Here is a 21424-nt window from a genome sequence, read left to right on the forward strand (position 1 = left end):
AAGGCTCAAGAAGGTCTTCCACCCACAAATAGAACAGAATTTCAGAGGCTTTGGGGTAAGGAAGGAAGCCTGTCTCTTCCAGTCTCTAGGCAGCAAGTCCATCCCCACTCTGAAGGTGCTGGAGGGTATTCATGTCCCCTGGGAGTGCCGTGAGCCCTGCTCTGGGGAAGGCACGATGCAGGACACAGATACAGAGAGCTGGGTTTTCAGGCATGCACCTCACCCCCAACAGCCTGCTGGTGGCAGTGCCCTGTTGCCCTGAGAATCAGGCCTTTTGATATTGTTTTCATAATTTCTAGCCATTTTCCCAGGAAAGTAACTATAAACATAGGTGTTTATACATTCCATTAAAGATATACCTTTTGATGGACGTGTCTCACTGCCAGTGTGGTTGGGAAGGTGGTAACCTGACTATCCAATCCCTGGTCAATGTCAAAAACCTATAAATACTAAAAGAACAAATAAATTTATCTTCTTTTTCACCACACTTTGAGCTGCGTCCATGTGAATCACTTTGTGTCTGACAGTGACAGTGCCCTGCTCAGAAAGCAAAACTTTAAAGAATCATGGAATATCCTGAACTGGAAACGACCTACAGGGATTAGGAAGTCCAACACACATTTCTGCACTGGAGAACCTCAAAAGTCACACCATGCCTCTGAGAGCATTGTCCAAATGCTTCTTGATCTCTGGCAGGCTTGATGCCATGACCACTGCCCTGGGGAGCCTGTTCCAGTGCCCAACCACCCTCTGGGTGAAGAACCTTTTCCTGCTATCCAACCTAAACCTCCCCTGACACAGCTTAAGTCCTGTCACTGGTCACCACTGGGAAGAGACCAGTGCCTGCCTTATCTCTTCCCCTTTGTGAAGGGGCTGTAGGCTGTGATGAGGGCTCCCCAACTCTTGACTTCTCCAGGCTGAACGAGTCAAGTGACCTCAATTGCTCCTTGGTATGGCTTCCCCTCCAGACCCTTCACCATCTTTGTTGCTCTACTTTGGATGCTAATAGCTTTATGTCTTCCTTACATTGTGGTGCCCAAGGTGCCCACAGAATTGGGGGTGAGGCTACTCCAGCTCAGAGCAGAGCAGGACAATCCCCTCCCTTGCCCGGCTGGTGATGCTGGGCCTGATGCCCCCCAGGACAGGATTATCCCTCCTGGCTGCCAGGGCACGGCTGGCTCATGTTTAATTTGCCATCGAGCAAGAGCCCCAGGTCCCCCTCCTCACACCCCAGGCTGTTTGCACACCCAGAGATGACCACCGCAGGTGCAGAACATGGCATTTTTGGAGGCACCGGCTCTATCCCAGGCGGCTCGTGTCCAAGCCATCACCCAGCCAAGCCCTCGGGCAGCGAGCCCAGGGTGCCGCATTCACCGGTCTGTCGCGACAGGGCGCCGGGGCTCAGCTCCTGTGGACCCTCGGGACTCCGAGAACTCGGCTGCCGGCCGCTGAGGGGATTTCTCGGTTCGCTCCGCTCGCGGGGAGGTGCGACTGGAGTTTCCCAGCAGCCGGGTCCCGCCCCCGCCCTCCTCCCCTTATAGCCGGGCTGCCCCCGCCCGGGCCAGGGACCGTCTGACAGTGCCGGTGCCAGGGTCGCTGTCCCTCGTCCAGCCCGGGAGCCGCCGCAGGGTAAGTCAGTCCGAGCTCCGTGCCCAGTGCCGCCCGCCCGGAGCTCGGCTCTTTCCCCTTCCCCTCGGGCCGGCGCCTCCCGCTTCTCCCGAGCCGCTGCCCCGCTCCGGGCTCACTCGCTGGGGAGCTCGGGGCTCTCTGCTGGGCCCGAAAGCGGGGAGAGAGTGGCAGATGCTGGACGCTGGGTTGTCGGACTCAGGGACAGGTTTCAGTTAAAAATTTCATTGTAATTATCAGTATGGGCAATAAGTCGGACCGCTGGCAGGACAGCAGCTCCAGGCATACTCCTGGGCTGGGCGCCACAAGGATATGTGCCTGATAATTCCATTGTGACATCTGGGTCTGATTTCTGCTGCTTTTCCCCTAAATTTCAGGGCACAGGCTTAAGCAGTGACTACTGCAAACCATTCCCCTCCTTCTTGCCCCTCTGCCTTCCAACACCTTTCTCAAAATCCTGATGTAGGTATTGGGCACCAAAGCATCCTAAACCCAGATGTGGCACTGGGTTCCAGATACAGCGTGGCACTTCTGCCCCCTCCTCTTTGTCTCTTTTTAAAGGAAGCTGTTTTCACCAAAACCACGGGAAAGTAATTCCATTGTGATTCACTCTGTTTGGCTGCACTGAAAAAACATCGTTTCAGGGCCCAGACCCTGGATGGCCCCGGGCAGCCCCTGTGACTTGCACCCTGCTGGGGTTACTGTGCCAAGCTGGCACATTTCTGCATTGCTGTTCTTGCTCCTTTGTGACTGCTTTTTCCTAGTCAGGGATGTCCCACAGTTCAAAGGACTTGCCTTTTCCCAGAGCACTGAAAAACCTGTAGAAATTCCCTTCTATCTTTGTGCAGCAGTCCCATATCCACTTCATCAGCTCATCAGCACAAATTGAAAAATTCAGCCCCAGGGTTAGGATCCTCAGTGTGTTCAAAGTAGAATTTCTTTTTGAGGCTGCTGCCTCAAAAGTGAGGAAAAGACTTTCTGTGACTGGAGCATATGGCTGATCTAGAAGCCATGGTGCCTCTCTTTGACACCCAAGTTCAGAGCAGAAAACCTGAAGAAACACTCATTCTCCAAAGTATCAGCTGCCTGACCCACCAAGGGACTTTGAGGCTTTCCAGCTCTGATAAAGCAAATGACAAGGGAGCAGAGAGCTCAGGTGTGGGTTTGCTTCATTCACCCTCCCTAAAAAAAGATGCCTGGAAAGCCAAAGAATTTGAAAGTGATGAGACAAGCTCACCAGGGAACTTGTTTATCTTCTCAATCACTGTTAGCTCTAGCTGTGAACTGTGCAAACTATGGGCCTTAAAGAAGGATTTGGCTTTGGAACTGTATTATGAAAACAAAACTCTAGACAGCAGCAGCTGGTTGCTCTTTCAGCAGCAACAGTTCAAAATCATGCTGCTCAGATTTGAATCTAGAAGGAAAAGTGAGGGTACTACGTGCATTTTCTCTGCTTTTTCCCAATAACAGTGTATATATATAATTTTCTCTTTCTCTGCCTCTATCCAGGCAGAGCCAAGTGGGAGCCCCCAGATTAGTGGTGTCTGCACTCAGTACTTAACCCAGATAACAAAAATGGTAGGAAAAAACCCCTCACCTCCTAGGAGGGCTCCCAGATTGCAGAGGTTGCGTCTGGCATCTCTGTGAACTCTGCTATGATGAATTAGCAGAATCGGCATCTGCACATGGTCTGAAGTACACTAAACTCAAACTGTCTGCTCCACTCTACTGATTCAAAGATGGCCCAGTGCAATTTTCTTGTGTGGGCAGGGATATCTACTTCTCCACAGGGAACGGATGGGGAGAGACATGGCTGATGCAAATGCAGAGAATGAACTTTGCTAGATTACTCTGGATTTCTGAGAGGCTGTGGGAGAATGGAGGATATCCACTAAAATGGGGTATAAATCCTCATGACCTAGAATGTCAGCAGGCTGGAGAGGACCAAAAATCCAAACAAAGGCTTGTTAATACTGGCAGCAGCTCAGGAAAAAGAAGTCAAGAAAAAGTTCAGCAAAAAAATTCAGAATAGGGATAATTAACAAATCTCTTCCCATATGTGCTCTCTGGCACACCATGAGCTGCCCCTCACCAATGAAATCATTCTGTATGAAATCTGTTTACTTTGAGGAGGAAAAGGAGAAAATGGGAAGCCACAGTGCCCAGAGTCTGAGCTGGGTCCTTCTGTGCCTTGGCTCTGCTCCAAGAGTTTCCCTTTCCCAGGAAAGCTCCAGCTCTGAGGTAGGTGCTGTGATCAGCAGAGAGCTCACCGTGTCGCACTACAGCTACACCAGCAGTCACAGCACCACGGTCCCAGGATGTCTGGACAGGGTGGCAGAGGATGCTCTGTGAGCTGTGCTGCTCTTCTGGTTCAAAACCAGAAGGTGAATATGCCATGTCAGAAATAATTGGAGCTAAAAGCTCCCCTGGCACATTGCCACATAACAATAACGAGGATGATGATGATAACAGCAAATTAGTAGTAATACTGAGTTGGGAACAATGTCAACTCTTGACCTCAAATCATTACATTTCCCAAGACTTGAATTTGAGTTCTGTGTCTGGGAAATTATTTAGCATTACTCCTTCTAAAAAAGTTAGGAGCCTGCTGGAGTTTTAGCAAGCTGTGATTTGTGAGAAGAGCACAGGCACAGAGGAGCAGCCTGTGGCCAACCAAGCCAGAGCCAAGCTTCTGACATGTCCTGTCTGCTGCATTGGGCAGGAGCACATGCTCATAGAGGCAGGAGATGCAGTGCTAGCGCAGCATCTCCTGCCTGTGCCCCCTATATATAACCAGGACCACCTCCTTTTAGCTATTTCTTGTAGAAAGTGTTGTTATTTTTTTCTTTAAGTTTCTGAAAAGCATTTCTTACAGTAAGAGGTAAGAGCTTGGCTATCTAACAATAAAGAGGAGATGGACAGAGAATGTTTGGTACCCCCTGACATTAAGACTGGGGCTGCATTCCAAGGTAGAAGTGGGAGCTGGGGTTTACTGGTATTTCTTGCTGCAGATAAACAGGCCACCCAGCAGTGGCACATGATAATCACTGGACAAGAGTTCAAGCTGGCCAAATGTGAGTGAGCATGACAGCCTTTGCATTGACAGCCTTACCTAGGCACTTGAGGCTGGCTTTTTTTGAGCATTACTAGGACAAAGTTCTAACAGATGTTAAAAACTCAGCTTTTAACCAGCTTAATCATTCCCGTATGGACTCTTGTATGTGTAATGTCACTTCAGTGCTTTTCAAAGATACATTTTATTCATCTTGGCATTGAAGAAGAACCAAAACTGTTTGAAGTCCACCTTTGTGATCAGCATTCATCAAAATGAAAGACGTTAGCCTTTTGGAAAGGAAAAAGTAGAAAAGTTTCTTTGTTAGAAAACGTGCAAACAAAAAAATAAAAACCAATAATGCTTTGTTTGAAATAATAGGAGAGAGAGAAAGGACTCAGCTGAGTTCAAGTCTGTGCTTGAACAAACAGGAAGGAAGGGATTTGACAGACTTAATCTAAACACAATGTTGTATTGGGAAATGCAGGTTACGAAAAGAGCCCTACAAAAATTAAGAAAGTCCAAATCACTAACAGAGCATGCCTGTTGCCATTTTCTTTGATTGGTTGGTTGTTTTTCTGGGTATTTTTGTAGTGTAAATGTAAAAAAAAGGAGCTATTTTCCTCTGCTTTCAGGATTCCAGTGGGGCATCCTTACTAGCATAGCGAGTGAACTGCAGGGAGTTTCCTTCCCTGCCCCGTCTTCAGTAAATGTGCTAGGGAGACGTAGGTGCACAGATTCGGCCATGGCACAGCTGCTGGCTAGCCTGGGATTAGCCCAGTTAGTTAAGAGTATGGTGCTAATAATGCTTTGGTTGTGGGTTCATTCCCTGTATGGGCCATTCACTTCAGAGTTGGAATTGGTGATCCTTGTGGGTCCGTCCCAGCTCAGACTATTCTGTAACTCCTGTCAGCTGAGCTCTGGTGCTCAGGCCCCCTTTGCTTGCTCAGGCAAGCAGAACTCCTTCCCAAATGAGTTTTCTTATTTGTTGTGTTTAGAAAGTAGTAGCATCACTAATCCTGAGCACAGCCTGTCATCCAAAGCAGGGAGAAGGAAAGCTCTCAGCAAGGCCAGGCTCTCACAGCTCTCTGTACCACTCAGCTGCTGTCACTAACTTGATGCTTCAAAGCTCTCCAAGCTGCCAGGAGCCAGCAGGAGGAAATACAATTAGAATGAAAAGCCGTAGTCTTCCAAACAGTTTTCCCAGGAATAAGTATCATGTTTTGTATCAGCATGACACATATCAACATTATAAATTTAACAAGGGTATTTGAAGATTTGAAGGCCACATTGTGGCCTTATAACTAAGACAAACTCTTCCTTTATTTAAAGTCTAATTCTTCTGCTGTTACTCAGTACAAGTAAACCAAAACTTCCCTGACGGTTCTTCATACAGATGTGCTTCAGTCTCCTAGAAAGTCACTTTAAATAAAGTGTTATTAGAATAAGGATTGGAAACTATGAGTCACTTTATTTATTTACAGTAATTGAATAATTATAATAATTATAAATATGGTTATAGTTATGCAAATAAATATGTTGCAATATATTGAATTATAGAGGAAAATAATTCTAAATATGGTTTCTGAAAAGCAGTTGTAACAATAACAAGTTTCTGTTAATTATTTGTAGTGTGGGAGTGTTGGTGGTAAGGCAGGACTCTGGCAGGATCATGTCTGTTTAAACAAGGCTAAACTACCCTGATCCTCTTGTTCCCACTTACCCTGAGCACAGATCAGGAAAAAAGGCTCTGAGTAATGTGGGAATTGATCCAGATGCCATATCAGAGTATGAGAGTTTTGTGGTTGCTTTGAAGGCACAGGACACTTATCCCATCCATGTCATTCATGGATGACATCCATGCTCATGTCCATAGACGCACAGCATCCCATGGGAGAGCTTGACAAGCTCAAGGTCTCAAATCAGGACATCTGAATCACCCTCAAAATGGCTCTTTGATTTTCTCTAAGTTAGACCAGAGAGCTTGCTCTGTTCTCTGCGTTACCTGGGATGGTTTTGCTCAGGAATTCTCCTGTGCTCATACCAGACGTGTAGCATTCTCCATGTTGCCCACACATATGCCTTGCCACACTTTCTCTGTGGTATTTTTCTTCCTAACTGTTATAATCTTATCTTTTTTTTTTTTCCCCTCTGAAATTTACAGGTTAGAAGGAAAATGATGAAAATGTTACCTTTTTTCCAAAGTGGTCCTTTTGGAATGCGCAGTGGATCAGAAGGTTGCATTGATGCAAACAGGCCATTTGAAAACACTTCAGCATCAGTAGCTGAGCAAGTCCCTGCCTGTCCTGAACCTTCTGCAGATGAGATCTGGTCCAGAGACCAGGAGAAGATAAGAGAAGTGCTGGGGGCAGCCTGCAGAGCTTCACGTGCCTCTTCCATCACAAGCAATGAGAGTTGCATCTCTGCTGGGGACAGCCCTGAGAAGGGGAACAAAGGAATAAAGGGAATGCTTAAAAGTGCATTTAAAATAGTTAAAAAAACCAAGCCACCCAGTGGTAAGTGCTCCTCCATCTTCCTTGCACCACTTCATGGGCCATAGTTACCTCTGGAGGGGCTGTGTGAGGTAGAGAATTGTCCCCTAGGGGGAAAAAACTATACCAGTAGATTGAAGTGATTTTTCCAAGAAGCCTGGGGAAAATTGGGCTGAGGGAGACATGACCTCAATCCCTTGTCCTTTGGTTCCACGGCCACAGTCCTTGAGGAACCGTCCATTTGCAGGTTGTCTGTCCAAAACAAAACTTATTTCTACCTCTCGTGGGCACAGGGAACTGTGGGTGGGTAAGAAACCAAGGTGTAACTCTCAGCTCTATTTCTCCATCTCCTTCAAAATCTCATTGTTTTAGTACAAATTATTTCATTTCCAGACAAGCCTTTACCTGTCTAATTGGCATCTCCTCCTCCATGTGTCAAATGCATTCCCTAACTGGTGGTTTTCCTTCTTGGCCTGGAATTTGATGCTGAAAACAGGCATTTTGTACCTTTGTTCTTACTGCTGCATTGTCCCATCCCCAATGTTTTTGGTGTTTTTTTTAGTTTTTTTTAAACCAAGCAATTTTTTAAAAGCAACTAGAATTGGAGAAAATATCCCAGATGAGACACCACCAGTGTGTGGTACAATATATTCCCATTTTCCCATCTCAGCTGGATATTCCTCACTGAGTACATCCTGGGGTCATAACTGATATGTTCACTATCACCTCCCAGTAAGGATTTACTAATTCTCCAGGCATCTCTCTTCCTCCTCCATCTCAGGCTGATTCACACCCAGCTTGCAGCAGAAAATCCGATTTGTTGCTAAGTAACTTTTGTTCTGTTGAATTTCTATCTTGTGTTTTGTTCCATTAAATTTCAGCCTATTTACTATTCAAGTTATCTCATTGTTCCTGTAAAATATACCAAGCCCTCAGTTTCAATAATGTCTCTGAACTTTGTGCAATCAGCAGATGCCAAAAGGGCACTCCCAGCTTTTATGCCACAATCTCTAAGGACAGATGAAGTAAGATGAGTTTCATGAATAATGCTAGCTTTCTCCACCCAGGATCCTCCATGCAAACATTACACACCTAACAAATCTTATTTTGGGATATAACTTTGCCATTTTAACTAGTAATTTCTCAGGTTGCCCTGTCTCAAGTAGTTGAGATAAGATAGTTCATTTGTATTTGTCTTGCTTGCTAAATGTGTCCTCCCAAACAATTTCACAGGTCAGGTTGTTCCAAATCTATTTCTGGAAAACCCATGTGGTATTTCCTTTAGCACATCTTTAGTTACATTTTTCCATCTACATTATTTCTAAAGCCATGCTTCTGACTTGAGATCATATTAATGGGAAGGGGGATGAGCAATAACTAACTAACTCCACAAGGGTAACTTTTGAAAAAAAATATAGGTGGCTCATGAATAGCTGCCCATATACAAAATACTGGTGATGGGTATTCAAATTTCCATTGCCCCAGTTAGAGGCAAGCCAGAAATAATCTGAACTTTAAATAAGCAGATTTTCTATATCGTGTAGGAGCCCAAGAGATAGCATTTTGGAAGTATAAGCATTTTTAAAAATATTTTCCAGAGACATAATTTTTAATAAAACAGAAATCTAAACCTTCACTCTTGGTTAAAAAAAGGCTGTTCTTTTTTCACCAGTCAAACAAGTAATGGATCTCCTTGGAGAGCAAAAGCTTTGTGATGCCATTCAACATCTGTTTGTCCTGGAGAGGAGCCTGTCTAGCAAAAGTGAGGAGGGACTGAACACCAGTCAGAAAGACATTGAGTCTGTCTATGAAGTTCTGAAGCACAAAGTCTTCAGCACCTTGAAAGATTCTGTGCTGCTTGCAAAAACAAACCCAGATCTGTTGCAGCAGGCAGTGGAGGCTCTGAAAGAGCAGGAGAAAGAAGATCAGAACTACATGTCAGAGAATCCACCTGACCAAAATATGCAATTCAGACCTAGAAAATGGAAAGAGCTTTGGATGGCTACAGTAAAGGAGTCTGTAGAGGCTCGAATGAAAGACACAAGCCGTACTCCTAGAACTGAGAACCTCTCTGCAGTTGGCCAAAACCTTCTGCACATGGGAAAGACAATGAAAGAAGATTTGACAGTGGTTGCCAAGTACATTAACAAGCTTTATCCTCCTGAGTTTAATGTGTTCAGCATATATGCAGAACTCTACCACAATTATTTTGCCTCCCAGGCAAAAAAAAATGCTGAGTCTCATCTGGAAGACAAGGATATTTATCTTCTTCTCTCATGGGTGCACAACTTTTATCCCAAGTAAGTGGGCTTTTGTACGTTTTCCCCTGGCAATCAAAACAGGCTCATTGGCTGCAAACGCAGGCATTTGCTTGATTTATGAATTGGTATTACTGCCGTGCAGTCCAGCACCTGGCTAAGTTCTGGTGTTCCTGATGATGTGCTGATTTACACTCCTGGCCAGAACAGCCAGAAGGGACACACTCAAGTCTGCTTGTGTGTAAATGAAGGGCTGTTCCACCATTCTGGCTTCTGGGCAACAGACATACAGATGTTTAGGGCGTGTTTCATTTGTGTGGTAAATTGGTCAGGCTCATTGCCTTGATATCTAATCCAGTTGCAGACCTGGGTTCACTCTTGGAAAATTTGGAAATTTCAGCTTTTTGTACCAGTGGAGATAAAATATATAGAACAACCTGAGATGCAATTATCCTGGGCATGGAGGATGTTGCTTAGCAGTTACCCACAGCCTACATTTTCCTCGCCTTTATGAGAGCCAGGGGTGCACCCCTGTGAGAGGACACCCAAGATCGAGGGTCCCCATAAACCCTGTATGTTATGAAACTGAAAATATTGCTTGTTGTGGCTAATAGTGCTGGGTGGACAATTGAGGGCTTTCACTTCTTAGGTGGAAGCCAGTAAAGACATCAGCAATGTTTCTTCTGTTCTAAAGTCATTCAGCTCCACTTTTTCCTTTTCATGTTTCACTAATGAGTGTAATGATTCAATGTTGATCCCGGAAGTTTTCAGTGTTGTGAAGCCAGTGTTGTGCTCAGGTCAGGATATTCAGGCCTGAACCAGCCTGTGTTAGGAAGTGAGCAGTTGTGGAGAGTAGGGCCTAGCCCAGCACTGCAGACAGTGTTGGCCAAGGTAGCAGCTGCTTTGAGAGTGTTCCCAGAGGCCACCTCCAGGTGTCTGCTGAGGGACCACGTCCCAGCCATCAAACACCAGCTTTTCATCTGCTCACCTCTCTATATTGATGAAGAGAGGTCATGTCCAGGTGCTAGACTCCCCTGCTTGCTTCAGGTCCCCCATCCCCATGAGCACAGTGGCTCATACTCAGGAGTTTGACAAACCATGACTCTATTCCCAGGGTTGCTTGTGGTCCCACCCTCACAGGTCTCACCCCTGGCACATATTCATTCAGCTTCTCCAAGTCCTGCCTGGACTGAGGACAATGTACATTTCCATCTGTTTTTTCACTGATATCCTCAAAAAGTGTTAGTGATTTGCATCAACAACTGTCTTGAATTATACTGCCCTTGGAAAATATAATTGTTTGGCTTTTTTCATTCCAGAGACATGAGAAAAGATCATGCTTTAGCCATGGAGTTGGATAAAGTTAAGCTTGGAAGCCTTTTGCCTTCAAGTCTGAGCAAAGAGCTTGAAAATAAATACCTTGACAGTGAAGAGGTAAGAAAGGTTCAGTCACTCCTCTTCCTCCTTTCACTGCTCCCATATGACTCCTCAGAGAAGCTGTGACTTGTCCTGCACACACACTTCTTCACCAGTGAGCCACACACCCTACACACCCTTCCAGGGAGAAGCAAAAGCTTTTGTTTGTTTTCGGGGAACAGGTCACCTTTCTGCTAGATGGGACTTGCTGAGCAAACTTCTGCTTAGCCCTGGGAGTCATGAAAAAAGAACTGCTCTGTTCTTGTAAATCATGTGGACAGGAACGGGGAAAATCCAACAACAGATCTTTATGGGAAACTTTCCAATTGTCTGATAAATCTCCAGAGGGATTTATGATCCCTTTCACAAGAATCTCTGAAGGATCTTGGATTAATTCTGGTCTCTGCAGAGGTGCCAGACCTTGGGTGAGTGCAAAGCATGATGATCTGGTCTCGACAAATCTGTTTCTTTGATGGAGAATGGCCTGGTCTGCAGAAAATAAAAGTTGCTCTGTTTTTTGAATCACCCTTCCCTTAATGGAAACAAGAAGCCACTTTTACAGTACTCCCACAGCTTAGTGCTTTTGGCATTTGGGGCTGGAATTCCCGGAAAATGAGAAGATGAGTTCCAAGTTTAGATGCAGTCTGTGATGTTTTGCATATGGGAGAGGTGGTGTGAGGTCTGCAAAGCGCATGAACAGGGCACTGGGGGATCAGCAATATGTGCCAGACGCTGCTCAGAGCGTTTCCAAAGCCTCACTGCAGCACAGAGGGGTCAGAGCAGAGAAAACCTAGGACCACTCTGTTTCCCTCTCCAGCGCTTGTGTGGCGTCAGAAGAGCTCATGAAAAAGGATTGCAAAAGCAGGTAGCTCTGAGTGTGATGCACACACAGTGCGTGGTTGGGGGAATTTGGGCTCTGGCACACTTAGCTGCTGGAACCTTCCTACCCACTGCTCCCCTCCCTGCCCTCCTGATCCCCCTGATGTGGAGGTGTGATGGGATCTTCACTCCTACCTTAGAATACTCAACTCACTGTTGCATAGGTGGGTATCGTGAGGGGTTTGTCCTTGTTGCTGGGAAGTCATGGGTCAAGCATCTCCTAACAAGGAGCCTTTATTTCCCAGACAGGGCTGAGGAAAACATCTGGTGAGCCAGACAACAGGTGGATGGGCGAGTGAAACCTGCATAAGGCAGGAGCTGTTGCATCCATGTTGCAGTAAATGCCATTGTTCTTCCTTTCCTAAAGGTTACTGTCAAAAATTCACTGAGCAGATGCTTAGATAAAGAAATCCAAAGATGGAAAGAAGACAAGGAACCAGAGAAGCTAAATGGGCATTTTCAGAGTGAACTACTAGGAATATTTGTTATCCAGGTAATACAGAGCTATATTAAAACTAAACATTTTTTTAATAAAAATTAAAAGTTGCATCCTTTACATACTTAGGATTTGAGATCCACTATGGTCACTGCAGAAAAGGAAAAGGCCACTCTACTTGTGTAGAGTGGTAGCAGAGGTGGGAGATACAGAGACCCATGATCTGTCTTGGGCCCAGTGTACCATGTGATGGAAACGGTATAAGCAAATAAAAAGACAATATAAGCAAAACAAGAAGAAAAACAGCCTTCGTTCTTCCTGTGCAATTTCTTCTGCATCCCCAGCAGCAGAGAAACATGAGACAGGCTCAGTTGATTGAGAAATGGGGAGTCTGTTTCTTCCTCCCAAAGAAAGTGCCACAGGCAGAGCTGCCCCTTTCCCTCTGGCTGCAGAGGATTAGTTGAGTTTATTTTTAAAAAATAAACCTCTCATATGTTGAGGTGTTGTCATTAACTTGCTTTTTTAAATGCAATCTAACAACATTTAAAAAAAAAAAGAAACAAAACCAAGTGTCAAATTGCCTACTTTCTCAGCTGTTTTCTGGAGCAGGTGTCATTTAAAATTGATCTCACTTGTTTGTTAGAGTATTTACAGCGGCCAGAAGCGAGCTGAGGACATCAGCGAGGCCGTGGGTGAGGAGCTGTCCCGTCGGCTGCTGAAGGAGCTGCCAGCCTTCCTGAGGAGGTGAGGTGGTGAGGGGCTGTGGGCAGCGGGGCTGGCCAGCACCTGGGCAAACACTCAGCCACCTCTCCTCTTCCCGTCTCCCCTCCAGCTACAGGGATGCCTTTGAAGACTTCAAGGAGAAAAGCAAGAAGCACAGATACTACAAGCCTATACTGATTGCAAATATTAACACCTGCTGGAATTTTAGGTAAGGATCCAAAAGAAAAGGTTTTGCCCCTTCCCCTGAAGGCAATATATAGAGGGGAGGTACTCCACAGTGAACAGAGGTAGGTCCATCTGCCTGCAGAAGGTTTGGAGACCTCAGAATTTCTTTCTCTCTCCTCTGAGGATTGGCTATTCTGACCTGTCTGACATTTCCTTGCAGAGAATACACACAGAAGTACGTGGCAGAAAAGGACAACAGTAAAGCCGATATCCTCAGCACTCTCGCTGATATTGAAAACAGTGGCTTTGATGTGCTGCTTCAACAGCTCTTTGCCCAGCTGAAGGTACCATATCTGTGCCCCACACCCTCCTGCCCCATGGCTCAGCTGATACCAGGGCAGGGCATGTTCCCCTGCCGTGCTATCTGTGGCTCAAATCTCTGATTGAAATCAGCCAAGTTCAGAAGGGACAGGATCGGTCCTAACCCACACTGCTGCCGGAAAACTCCCACTAAGCTCTCCTTGAGCTGGTCCTCAAGTCTGCAGGCAAAATGGGTGCAGTGACATAGGCATGACTGCACAGGTGAACATAAAATCTGCTGATGGCATCTGAGACAATGGCTGCGGCTGTTTGCTCTCCACACTGTAGGAAGCCATCACTAATGGCATAAACTGCAATTACACAGCTCTTGGCTTCCCCATAAAGGTGACCTGAAGGGTATTTTTGTGCTTTTGGTTTCCTTCTTTTTTTGTTTGTTTATACATATATATATATAACACAGTCTTTTCAAGTTAAGCAATTTCGGTGGAGGAAAAGGAAGCGTAGGAGTCAGGAATGTTCAGCCACAATCTCTCCTGCTTTCTCTGTAGAGCATTTTGGAAGGCACGAGAGAACAGGGGTGTGGTTTTTTTCATGTTCGTATTTATTTACTGTGGCTGAAAAAAATTATGATTGAAAACATCTCCTAAGGATTCATTTTTTTTCCGTGATGGTTCTGTAATTCTTTAATCAGACAAGATGGTGAGGAAAATTTAAAAAAAAAACAGAAATAATAAAAACACGTCCAATATGAACCTTTCAAGCCCTTGGTCTTCTTCACCATGAGGAACCAAGAAGGGGACACAGCCCCTTGTTCCCTCATCCCTGTAAGGCATCACCACACACCCTTGCGCAGGACTACATGCCTCACTTTCACTGCATGGGATACTCTACATGTAGAAATGACAAATATACATGTGCATAGAATTTCTTTGAGGTAACTTAGCAGATTTTCCTTTTTTTCAGCCAATGTACAAGAAGTTTACAGAGAATAAGTGGGACTCCAGCAGTGAAATTATGAATGAGATCATTAAAACCACCAGCAAACATATTTCAGACTTCCAGACCTTAAAGGACCCTTTTTACCATGTAAGTCCGAGAGAAATATTGGAGGGATTCTGGGGTGCTGAGGCTGCATTTTCAGCTCTGATCCTCTGTGGCTTGATTTGCCAGTTCTGGTGAGCTGGCCTGGCATCAGGAAGCCTCTCAGGCAGGGGGTCCATCAGCATGCAGTTTACCCAGATTAGGCACATAAATCTTACCTTCCTCTGACAGAAGCAGACTCCTGCAGCTCTGCTGCACTGTTTGCAGAGCAAACCACCCCTGATGTAGAGAAAGTGCTTTAGAGACCACCCAACACGTGGCTTTATTTACAAATTTGGTCTAGCAGTCTTGAAATACAGATGCAGTTGGATGGTTTAGTCTCATTGCTGCTTTGATTGCCCTAGAGACTGGAGGACATAGATACAACTGGAACAAATCCCAGAGAACTGAGCCAGAACCACATCCCCACTGGTGCTGAACTATATATGAAATAAGACAATATTTTATTTTCTGCCTTTGCCTTTTTAGTAGCTGAGACAAGTGATGATGTTTTATGTGTTAGAGAGAAGAAAAGGAAGAGCACCATGAATTCCTGTTTCTCTGCAATACTGTTACTCCTCTAGCACATGGGGATCTTTTCTGTGAGATCTTTAAACTCTTCCCAGAAGGAAACAGTATTTGGATACTTATTAGAGCACAGGGAAATTCTCAGCGTCTAGGCTGTGGCATAACCAGTCTTGGGAGGTTGGCAACCAGGACTGTTCCTGCTGTGTCATCAGCAGCAGGCATTGGTGGGGCACGTCTCACAGCACCCAGGGTGGCTTTGTCCTCCATCCACACACATGGTTTGTTCTGTCCCCCAAGCAAAAGAGAGTTGGATTATGATTCCCCCCCTCTTCCTTCCCACTAGGCTATCATTGAGAAGATCCATGTCCATTTGGTTAAAGAGTACATCATGAGGCTGCTGAAGAGGAAGGTCAGCCTGAAAGCTTCAGCACAGCAGCAAACTCTGGCCCAACACATCTCCAAGAATGCTGCTGACCTGGAAACCTTCTGCACGGGCAATGTACGTGAGTGCTTGCCACGAACATGTCAACACAGGGCATAGACACACTGAAAAACAGGAAAATAATTCTGGGAACTTTTGTTAACTTTTTCAACTCAGCTTAATTTCTTGGAAGGCAAGACCTTAGGCAGAAAGAGGTCTTTAAGTGCCTGTAGGCAGAAAGGCTCCCCTATTAGCAGCTTGCTCCTCCCTGCTTAGAGATACACGATTTCATCCTCCTTTGTCCCATAGTCAGTTTACTTTTGAAGGTTTATATTAATAGGGTCAGAAGACTTAGATAATATTTTCCAGTTTCAGTACAGCTTCCATGGAGTCTGGGTTTCCTCTCACCCTTGATTTCCCCCACCTGCAGCTTTTAGGTCAGCCAGGGGCTAAAGCACACAGCAGGCAGTGTGGGGTCTGTGGTATGCAAGGAATTTCTCCATAAGAGGCACAGCTGGAATGCCCCTCTCTGTCCATTTAGATCACCTCCCTCCTTCCATGCCTCTAATTTTGCCTGCAAAAAATGCTAAAAGCTAAGCCAAAACCTTTCCTCCAACACCCCATGCACATTTGACTGGAGAAGGAACAAGTCTGAGTTTCACATAGGGTGGGTAGGAGGTCAGGCAGCTGCACCTTGGAAATTCCAATGGTCAGGAAAAAGCTCCAGCTGGGGCTTCTATCCAATTTTGGCAATACCTGGAGATACTAAAGGTAGGCCTGTGTTTGTAGCTGGGGCAGAGCAGCACATGGCAGTGACTTACCTGGCCCATCAGCCCTTGTACACACACCAGGCAGTGCAGAAACCCAAGGAAAGGGAAATGAGCAGAGAGAATCTACTGAGGTGGATGTGGAAGTCCCAGTCTTATAGCAAACCACACACCACTTGTGTAAGAGGATTAAAAACCATCAAAAAACTAATCCAGTTTTTCCAAGGCTGCCTCAGGCAGAAACATCACGGGAAACAATGAGGCACCTAAAATCACTGATGTGTCCTTTCCTCTTGCCAGGAAACAGCCTCAGGACCCAGCTCCCAGGGTGGGGGGGCATTTTGCACCCCCATGATGTCCTGCTAACCACTTTCTCTTCTCACAGGGATCTCAAGCCACGTGGCTGAATTCAGCACTCCCCAAACTGGCTGAAATAATACGACTTCAGAATTTAGATGCTATTAAAATTGAAGTTGCAACACTTGCCAAAACATACCCAGACATCCGGTAAGAGATGCTGAAAAAAATTTGCTAACACTCATAGGAAATTTTAATTGATCCAGAAAGCAGCCAAATATGAATGTAGGTGAGGTTCATATAGCCTGAGCCTATAAACCTGGGTGGGGGCTGCCTTCCAGGCTGTGGCAATCCCAGTCCTATCAGAAAGCAAAGGAAAATAAGAATAAAAGCCTATTGATGCATTCTAAATTCTGGCCTGATTTTCTCCTTTAGCTTGGACTGCCAGATGCTGAGCTGGCACCCACAGGGGACATCAGTGTGTGCCACAGCGTGGGAGCCACATCCTGGTGCAGTGGCCCTGACATGTGTGTGGGAGGAAATAATACCTGCCTGTTTCTCTTCCACAGCAAAAGGCACCTGGAAGCGTTCCTGCACATCAAAGCCAATTTGTCACGCAGTGAACTCAAAAGCATCCTGGGCTACTTGGCGGACAGCACAGCATCCACACAGCCCAAGGCTCCGCTCTTCTCCTACATAAACGTGTCCTAGACCAAGGCATGCCTTGGCACCACCCTGTGCTGGACTGTGGGGTGAGCTGGGGATGGACACTGCCCTCTGGAGCAATGCACGGCTCACACTGCCACCTTTCCCTATGGAAAGAGCTTTGCCCCAGTCTGGTTCTCAGCATCTCTGTGGGAATCATCGTCCTCCATGTGGGGCTGGGTGCAGGGTGCACCCGTGGGAGATGCAGTGCTTGCAAGGGCTGCGGCTGCTCCTCACACCAGTCATGGATTCCCCCTGAGGTCTCCTTCGTGCCACCACATTCTCTGCCTGGACACTGCCCTGGTGCTCTGAACTCCATCTACCTCTCAGGGTGCCACAAAGGCCACATCACAGACCAAGCAGGTGCCACCTGTGTAGCTTTTGGTCTTCTAAGGAAATGAAGGGAAACAAAAACTTAAACCAAAATTAATAGATGTTGTAAAAGTCCCATGTAAGCATGCTTTCAATCTGTCTGCCTTCCTCAGAGCTAGGCAGGGCAGCTGTGTTAGGCTGGTGGGAGAGGCATGAGGTTCATGGTGAGGAGCTGCAGCTCAGTCATGGCAGGGCTCCAGCCAGCCCCCTTGGAGCAGCTGCCTGCTCTGACCCAGGGCAGCAGCACTGCCAGCGCCTTGGGGTTTCCAATGGAGAACTGGCTCTGGAGAGCGTGTGCTTCCTTCACCTCTGTGAGGTGGGAGCACCTGGGCCCCTGGCCACCAGCCCCTCTGCAGTGACCCCATCCAGCACATCTGCACAGAGGGACCCCTGCTAACAGAGGCTGGGAGCAAGCTGCCACTTGCAATGGACTGTGTGGGCTAAGCCAGCATCTAGTAAGCACTTTGGATATTACTGAAGTCCTCCTTATCAAGGAGAGGACTTTTCCAGGCCCCATTAACAACATGGGCCTTGGATAAGGTGTGGAACTGGTCTCAAATGCCATCAATACTTACTGAGCACCCTGTATGTGTCACCATTCTCTTGCTCACTCCTTCCCCTCTTGCTGTGAGGTAGATGGGAAAACACAAATGGGTCTCTTGTGAAACTGTGTTTTGTTTCTTACAGCCCAGTTTTTTTGGGAACCTAATCACTTGCCAAAACAACACTGTGTATATTTGGAGACCTTTCCCTTCTGTTTTCCTCTATTTGAACTTTTGTATCTGTCTCTGGAAATTCAGTCCAGAAGGAAGATGCCTGATGACTGTGCAAACTATATAATGTATTTATATGTATATGCAGTATATCACTGGTGTATTTTTGCACCCAATTTTATTTTTTCTCAGTTAGAGATGCTATTTTGCAATGTTTATAATAAACAGTATTCAAATATGCTAGAAAACTGACTCATTTATTCTGTCTCTGGCTGTTGTTTACTGTGTTGCCACAGCTGTCCTCCTTCAAAGGGCCATTTCTCCCAGCCTGCTCTGGTGAGTATCACACACTGGTTCCAATTAGGGAGTCTTGCTGGACTATAGACAGGCTGGAAGAGCATTCTGCTGCCCCTGTAAGATATTCACTGAGCATGGTTGGCTGCTTACTAGCAGTGGCCAGTGGCACACGCTCAGAGGAGTCTTCTACCAATAGCTCCTGTGGCAAAATTGTGCCCTGAGCGAAAAACAGTGCTTTGGTTTTAGTCTGCTGCCTGGCCACAAGCACCTTCTCCTTCCTTAAACATACTCACACAAAACTCATATAGACACATGGGTTAAAAATTTATTATTTAAACACTCGTCTCAGCTACAGTTTAAAGCCAAATGCCAAAATGACTTCTGACTGTGCTGAGCACTCATGACAACTGTCACCTATTGGGTAACATTTTCTTTCCCAATTAGTGAAAGGTCATTTTATTGCTATAAAAATATGTATTTTGATTTAGAGATCTGTTAAAGGCCTACAGAAATGCATCATACAAGTGATTGCACTGCTCTTTAAAAAAAAAATCCAGCTAAGTAAGCGCCCAAAGGGAAACAGTATCTATTTATATATCATAATTAGCATGGGTAGGAGAAAATGGTTTTCATACACATTTCATAAGCCATATGGAAGTGCATTGTGCAATTCTCTTCATCCTGCTATAAAACCCCAGCTTTCATCTCTAATGAGCCCAGGAAACTAATTTATTTATCTTCCCATATGACTTGACATTTACAATGGCATTTATTTATAGGTGGTGTATTACACATAGCCAGGTAGTTTCACGAGGTTGCATGAACGTCTTCTGATAACAGTGTTAGTTCAATATGACAAATAGTACTTCTAAAAACTAAGTAAATAAAATTTTCTGAGGTCAGTGTGGCTTAATTTTCTTTATCATGCAACCTCTGCTGATGCTGATGCCTGCCCCTCCTTTGAGGCAGAGCAGACAGCCAAGATTAAAAAATATCAATTTTACAGAACAGTTAGGAAAGGTGGTTCCTGAGTACAGCTGCTGTGGCATTACCAGCTTTCTCTCTTTGCTACCATCAGTGTCTCCAGCACATCAGTGCACAACAGCCACCACTCTGGGCATGGGCTAGCTCAGTCCCACACTCACACACACTGCTGGCTCCCTACCCATCCATCCCACCTGGCTCTTCCACCATTTGATAGAAGACTTGCAATTTGCAGTGCAAAAGGACACAAACCACAGCATAGCAGGGGCTGGTCTGAGGCATTACTCCCTCCTCTGTTCCTGCAGGAGCCACCTGTGGTGTGCAGAATCCCCAGGGACACCTGGGGAACCTCTGCCCTTTCTTCAGGGGAAGCCCAAACCTCCAGAGAGCTCACGGACTCTCCTCAAGTGTGAGTATGATGGACAATAAAAAAAAAAACAGGAATGTTTTGTTAGAACTTGCTGAGAAACTTTGGGAACTGCTGACCTGGAAATGAAGAGTTAAGAAACAAGAATGCCAAAAATTCCTTCTCTTTGAGCCTGGACCCTCCCTCTGAAATCCACTGAGAAATGACAGCGCTGGACTAAAGGCCACAGGATTCACTGGTGTGCTGATTTTAAGAGAGAGATGCACTAGAAAAAAGTGGTTTGCTAGGTGGGCTTTTCCAGGTGGACAGTCCTGGCTTCAGTGACATGCCTGGGTGACATATTCCTCACCTACTAATTGCTGTAAAGCAGGAAATGTATGTGCAATTACATCTTCATCAAGGATGTGGCAACAATTTGCCAACATACATTTTCAAATCCTGCATTTAATAGCTAATACAAACTTTAATAGAAGAAAACCTGGAAACCCCGATCCAATGGGAAGAGGCAATGCATGGAGCATCCCAGAGGAAAGGCACAGTGAGTGGGGTGGCAGAGCCTCCTGCCCAACAGGAATTGGGGCACACAGGCTGTAAGTCCTGCATCTCCCAGGATGGCTTCACTTGCTGCTCAATCCTCTGCCTCCTGCTTGGGTTAAAAGCCAGGACAGGAGACCAAACAGGCAGGAGCACCAGGAAGGAAGGATATTTTGGGAATGGACTGGAGGTAAGCAGGCTTGAGTGTGGCTCTAGCAAAATCATGCTTTCCCATGCTGTAGATTGAAACCCACAAGAGTAATTGCTGCCTTCCTGCATGACTTAGAAGAGGATGTGGCCACACCACCACTCTGATATCCTTGAAACACATAATAGTTTTCCTGTACCCACGATAATAGAGATGGCAGATGATGTCTGGGGATTTCAAGAATTACTCATCAATGCAGGAAACACAGATTTCCACCCTAGCAAGGAAACAAATCCATAGTGATGGGAAGAGAGGTGAATCCCACTTCCTAGGGGGAAGATGGAAGAAATACAATGGAGCAGACACACATATTAGGCAGTTCAGGGGCATATTACAGAGGAAAAGTTAACTGGGTTTTTTTAAAGCAGTATGAAGTTTTTAAGGTTACCGTGAAGTGAATGTTCACACCAGCTGGGCACCATTTGTCCTTGCTACCAGGGGCTGTCTCCTCTTGATATCCAATTTTAAAAACCCCTTTTGAATGGACCAGCTTTGGAAGCTTCTCTACAGAGACATTTATCATGTCTTCTCTGAGACTTTTCCTTAGGTACTCACACCTCTCCACAAGTCTCCTGATGTCTCCCAACACTACCCAATGAGGCCCTGGGACCATATTCTCCCAATTTTCTCAGCCTTCCATTAGATGGGACACACCAAGGCAAATGATGTATCAGGGCCCAGAAAAACCATCATTTGAGGTCAAGGAATTCAGTGCTATTTATCCAAGTAGTTTTTATCCAAATAGGACAGAGCACTTAAGCTGTAATAGCTCTCAGAATAATG

The 21424-nt window shown here is 45.8% G+C and overlaps 1 protein-coding gene across 1 annotated transcript; it reads left to right on the plus strand.

Moving 5' to 3' along the window:
- Positions 1 to 1568: 1568 nt before the first annotated feature.
- On the plus strand, positions 1569 to 18499 carry TNFAIP2 (TNF alpha induced protein 2). The gene is made up of 12 exons (XM_005520105.3): positions 1569 to 1629; positions 6843 to 7194; positions 8843 to 9470; positions 10748 to 10862; positions 12091 to 12216; positions 12803 to 12903; positions 12992 to 13090; positions 13268 to 13391; positions 14332 to 14454; positions 15320 to 15475; positions 16550 to 16671; positions 17031 to 18499. The coding sequence occupies exons 2-12, from the start codon at positions 6855 to 6857 to the stop codon at positions 17170 to 17172; spliced, it is 2076 nt and encodes a 691-aa protein (XP_005520162.2). The 5' UTR covers positions 1569 to 1629; positions 6843 to 6854; the 3' UTR covers positions 17173 to 18499.
- The last annotated feature ends 2925 nt before the right edge of the window (positions 18500 to 21424 follow it).

This window comes from Pseudopodoces humilis, chromosome 7, assembly GCF_049639895.1.
Source record: "Pseudopodoces humilis isolate 2021_Gansu_Grassland_sample_001 chromosome 7, ASM4963989v1, whole genome shotgun sequence".
Classification (NCBI taxonomy): Eukaryota; Metazoa; Chordata; class Aves; order Passeriformes; family Paridae; genus Pseudopodoces; species Pseudopodoces humilis.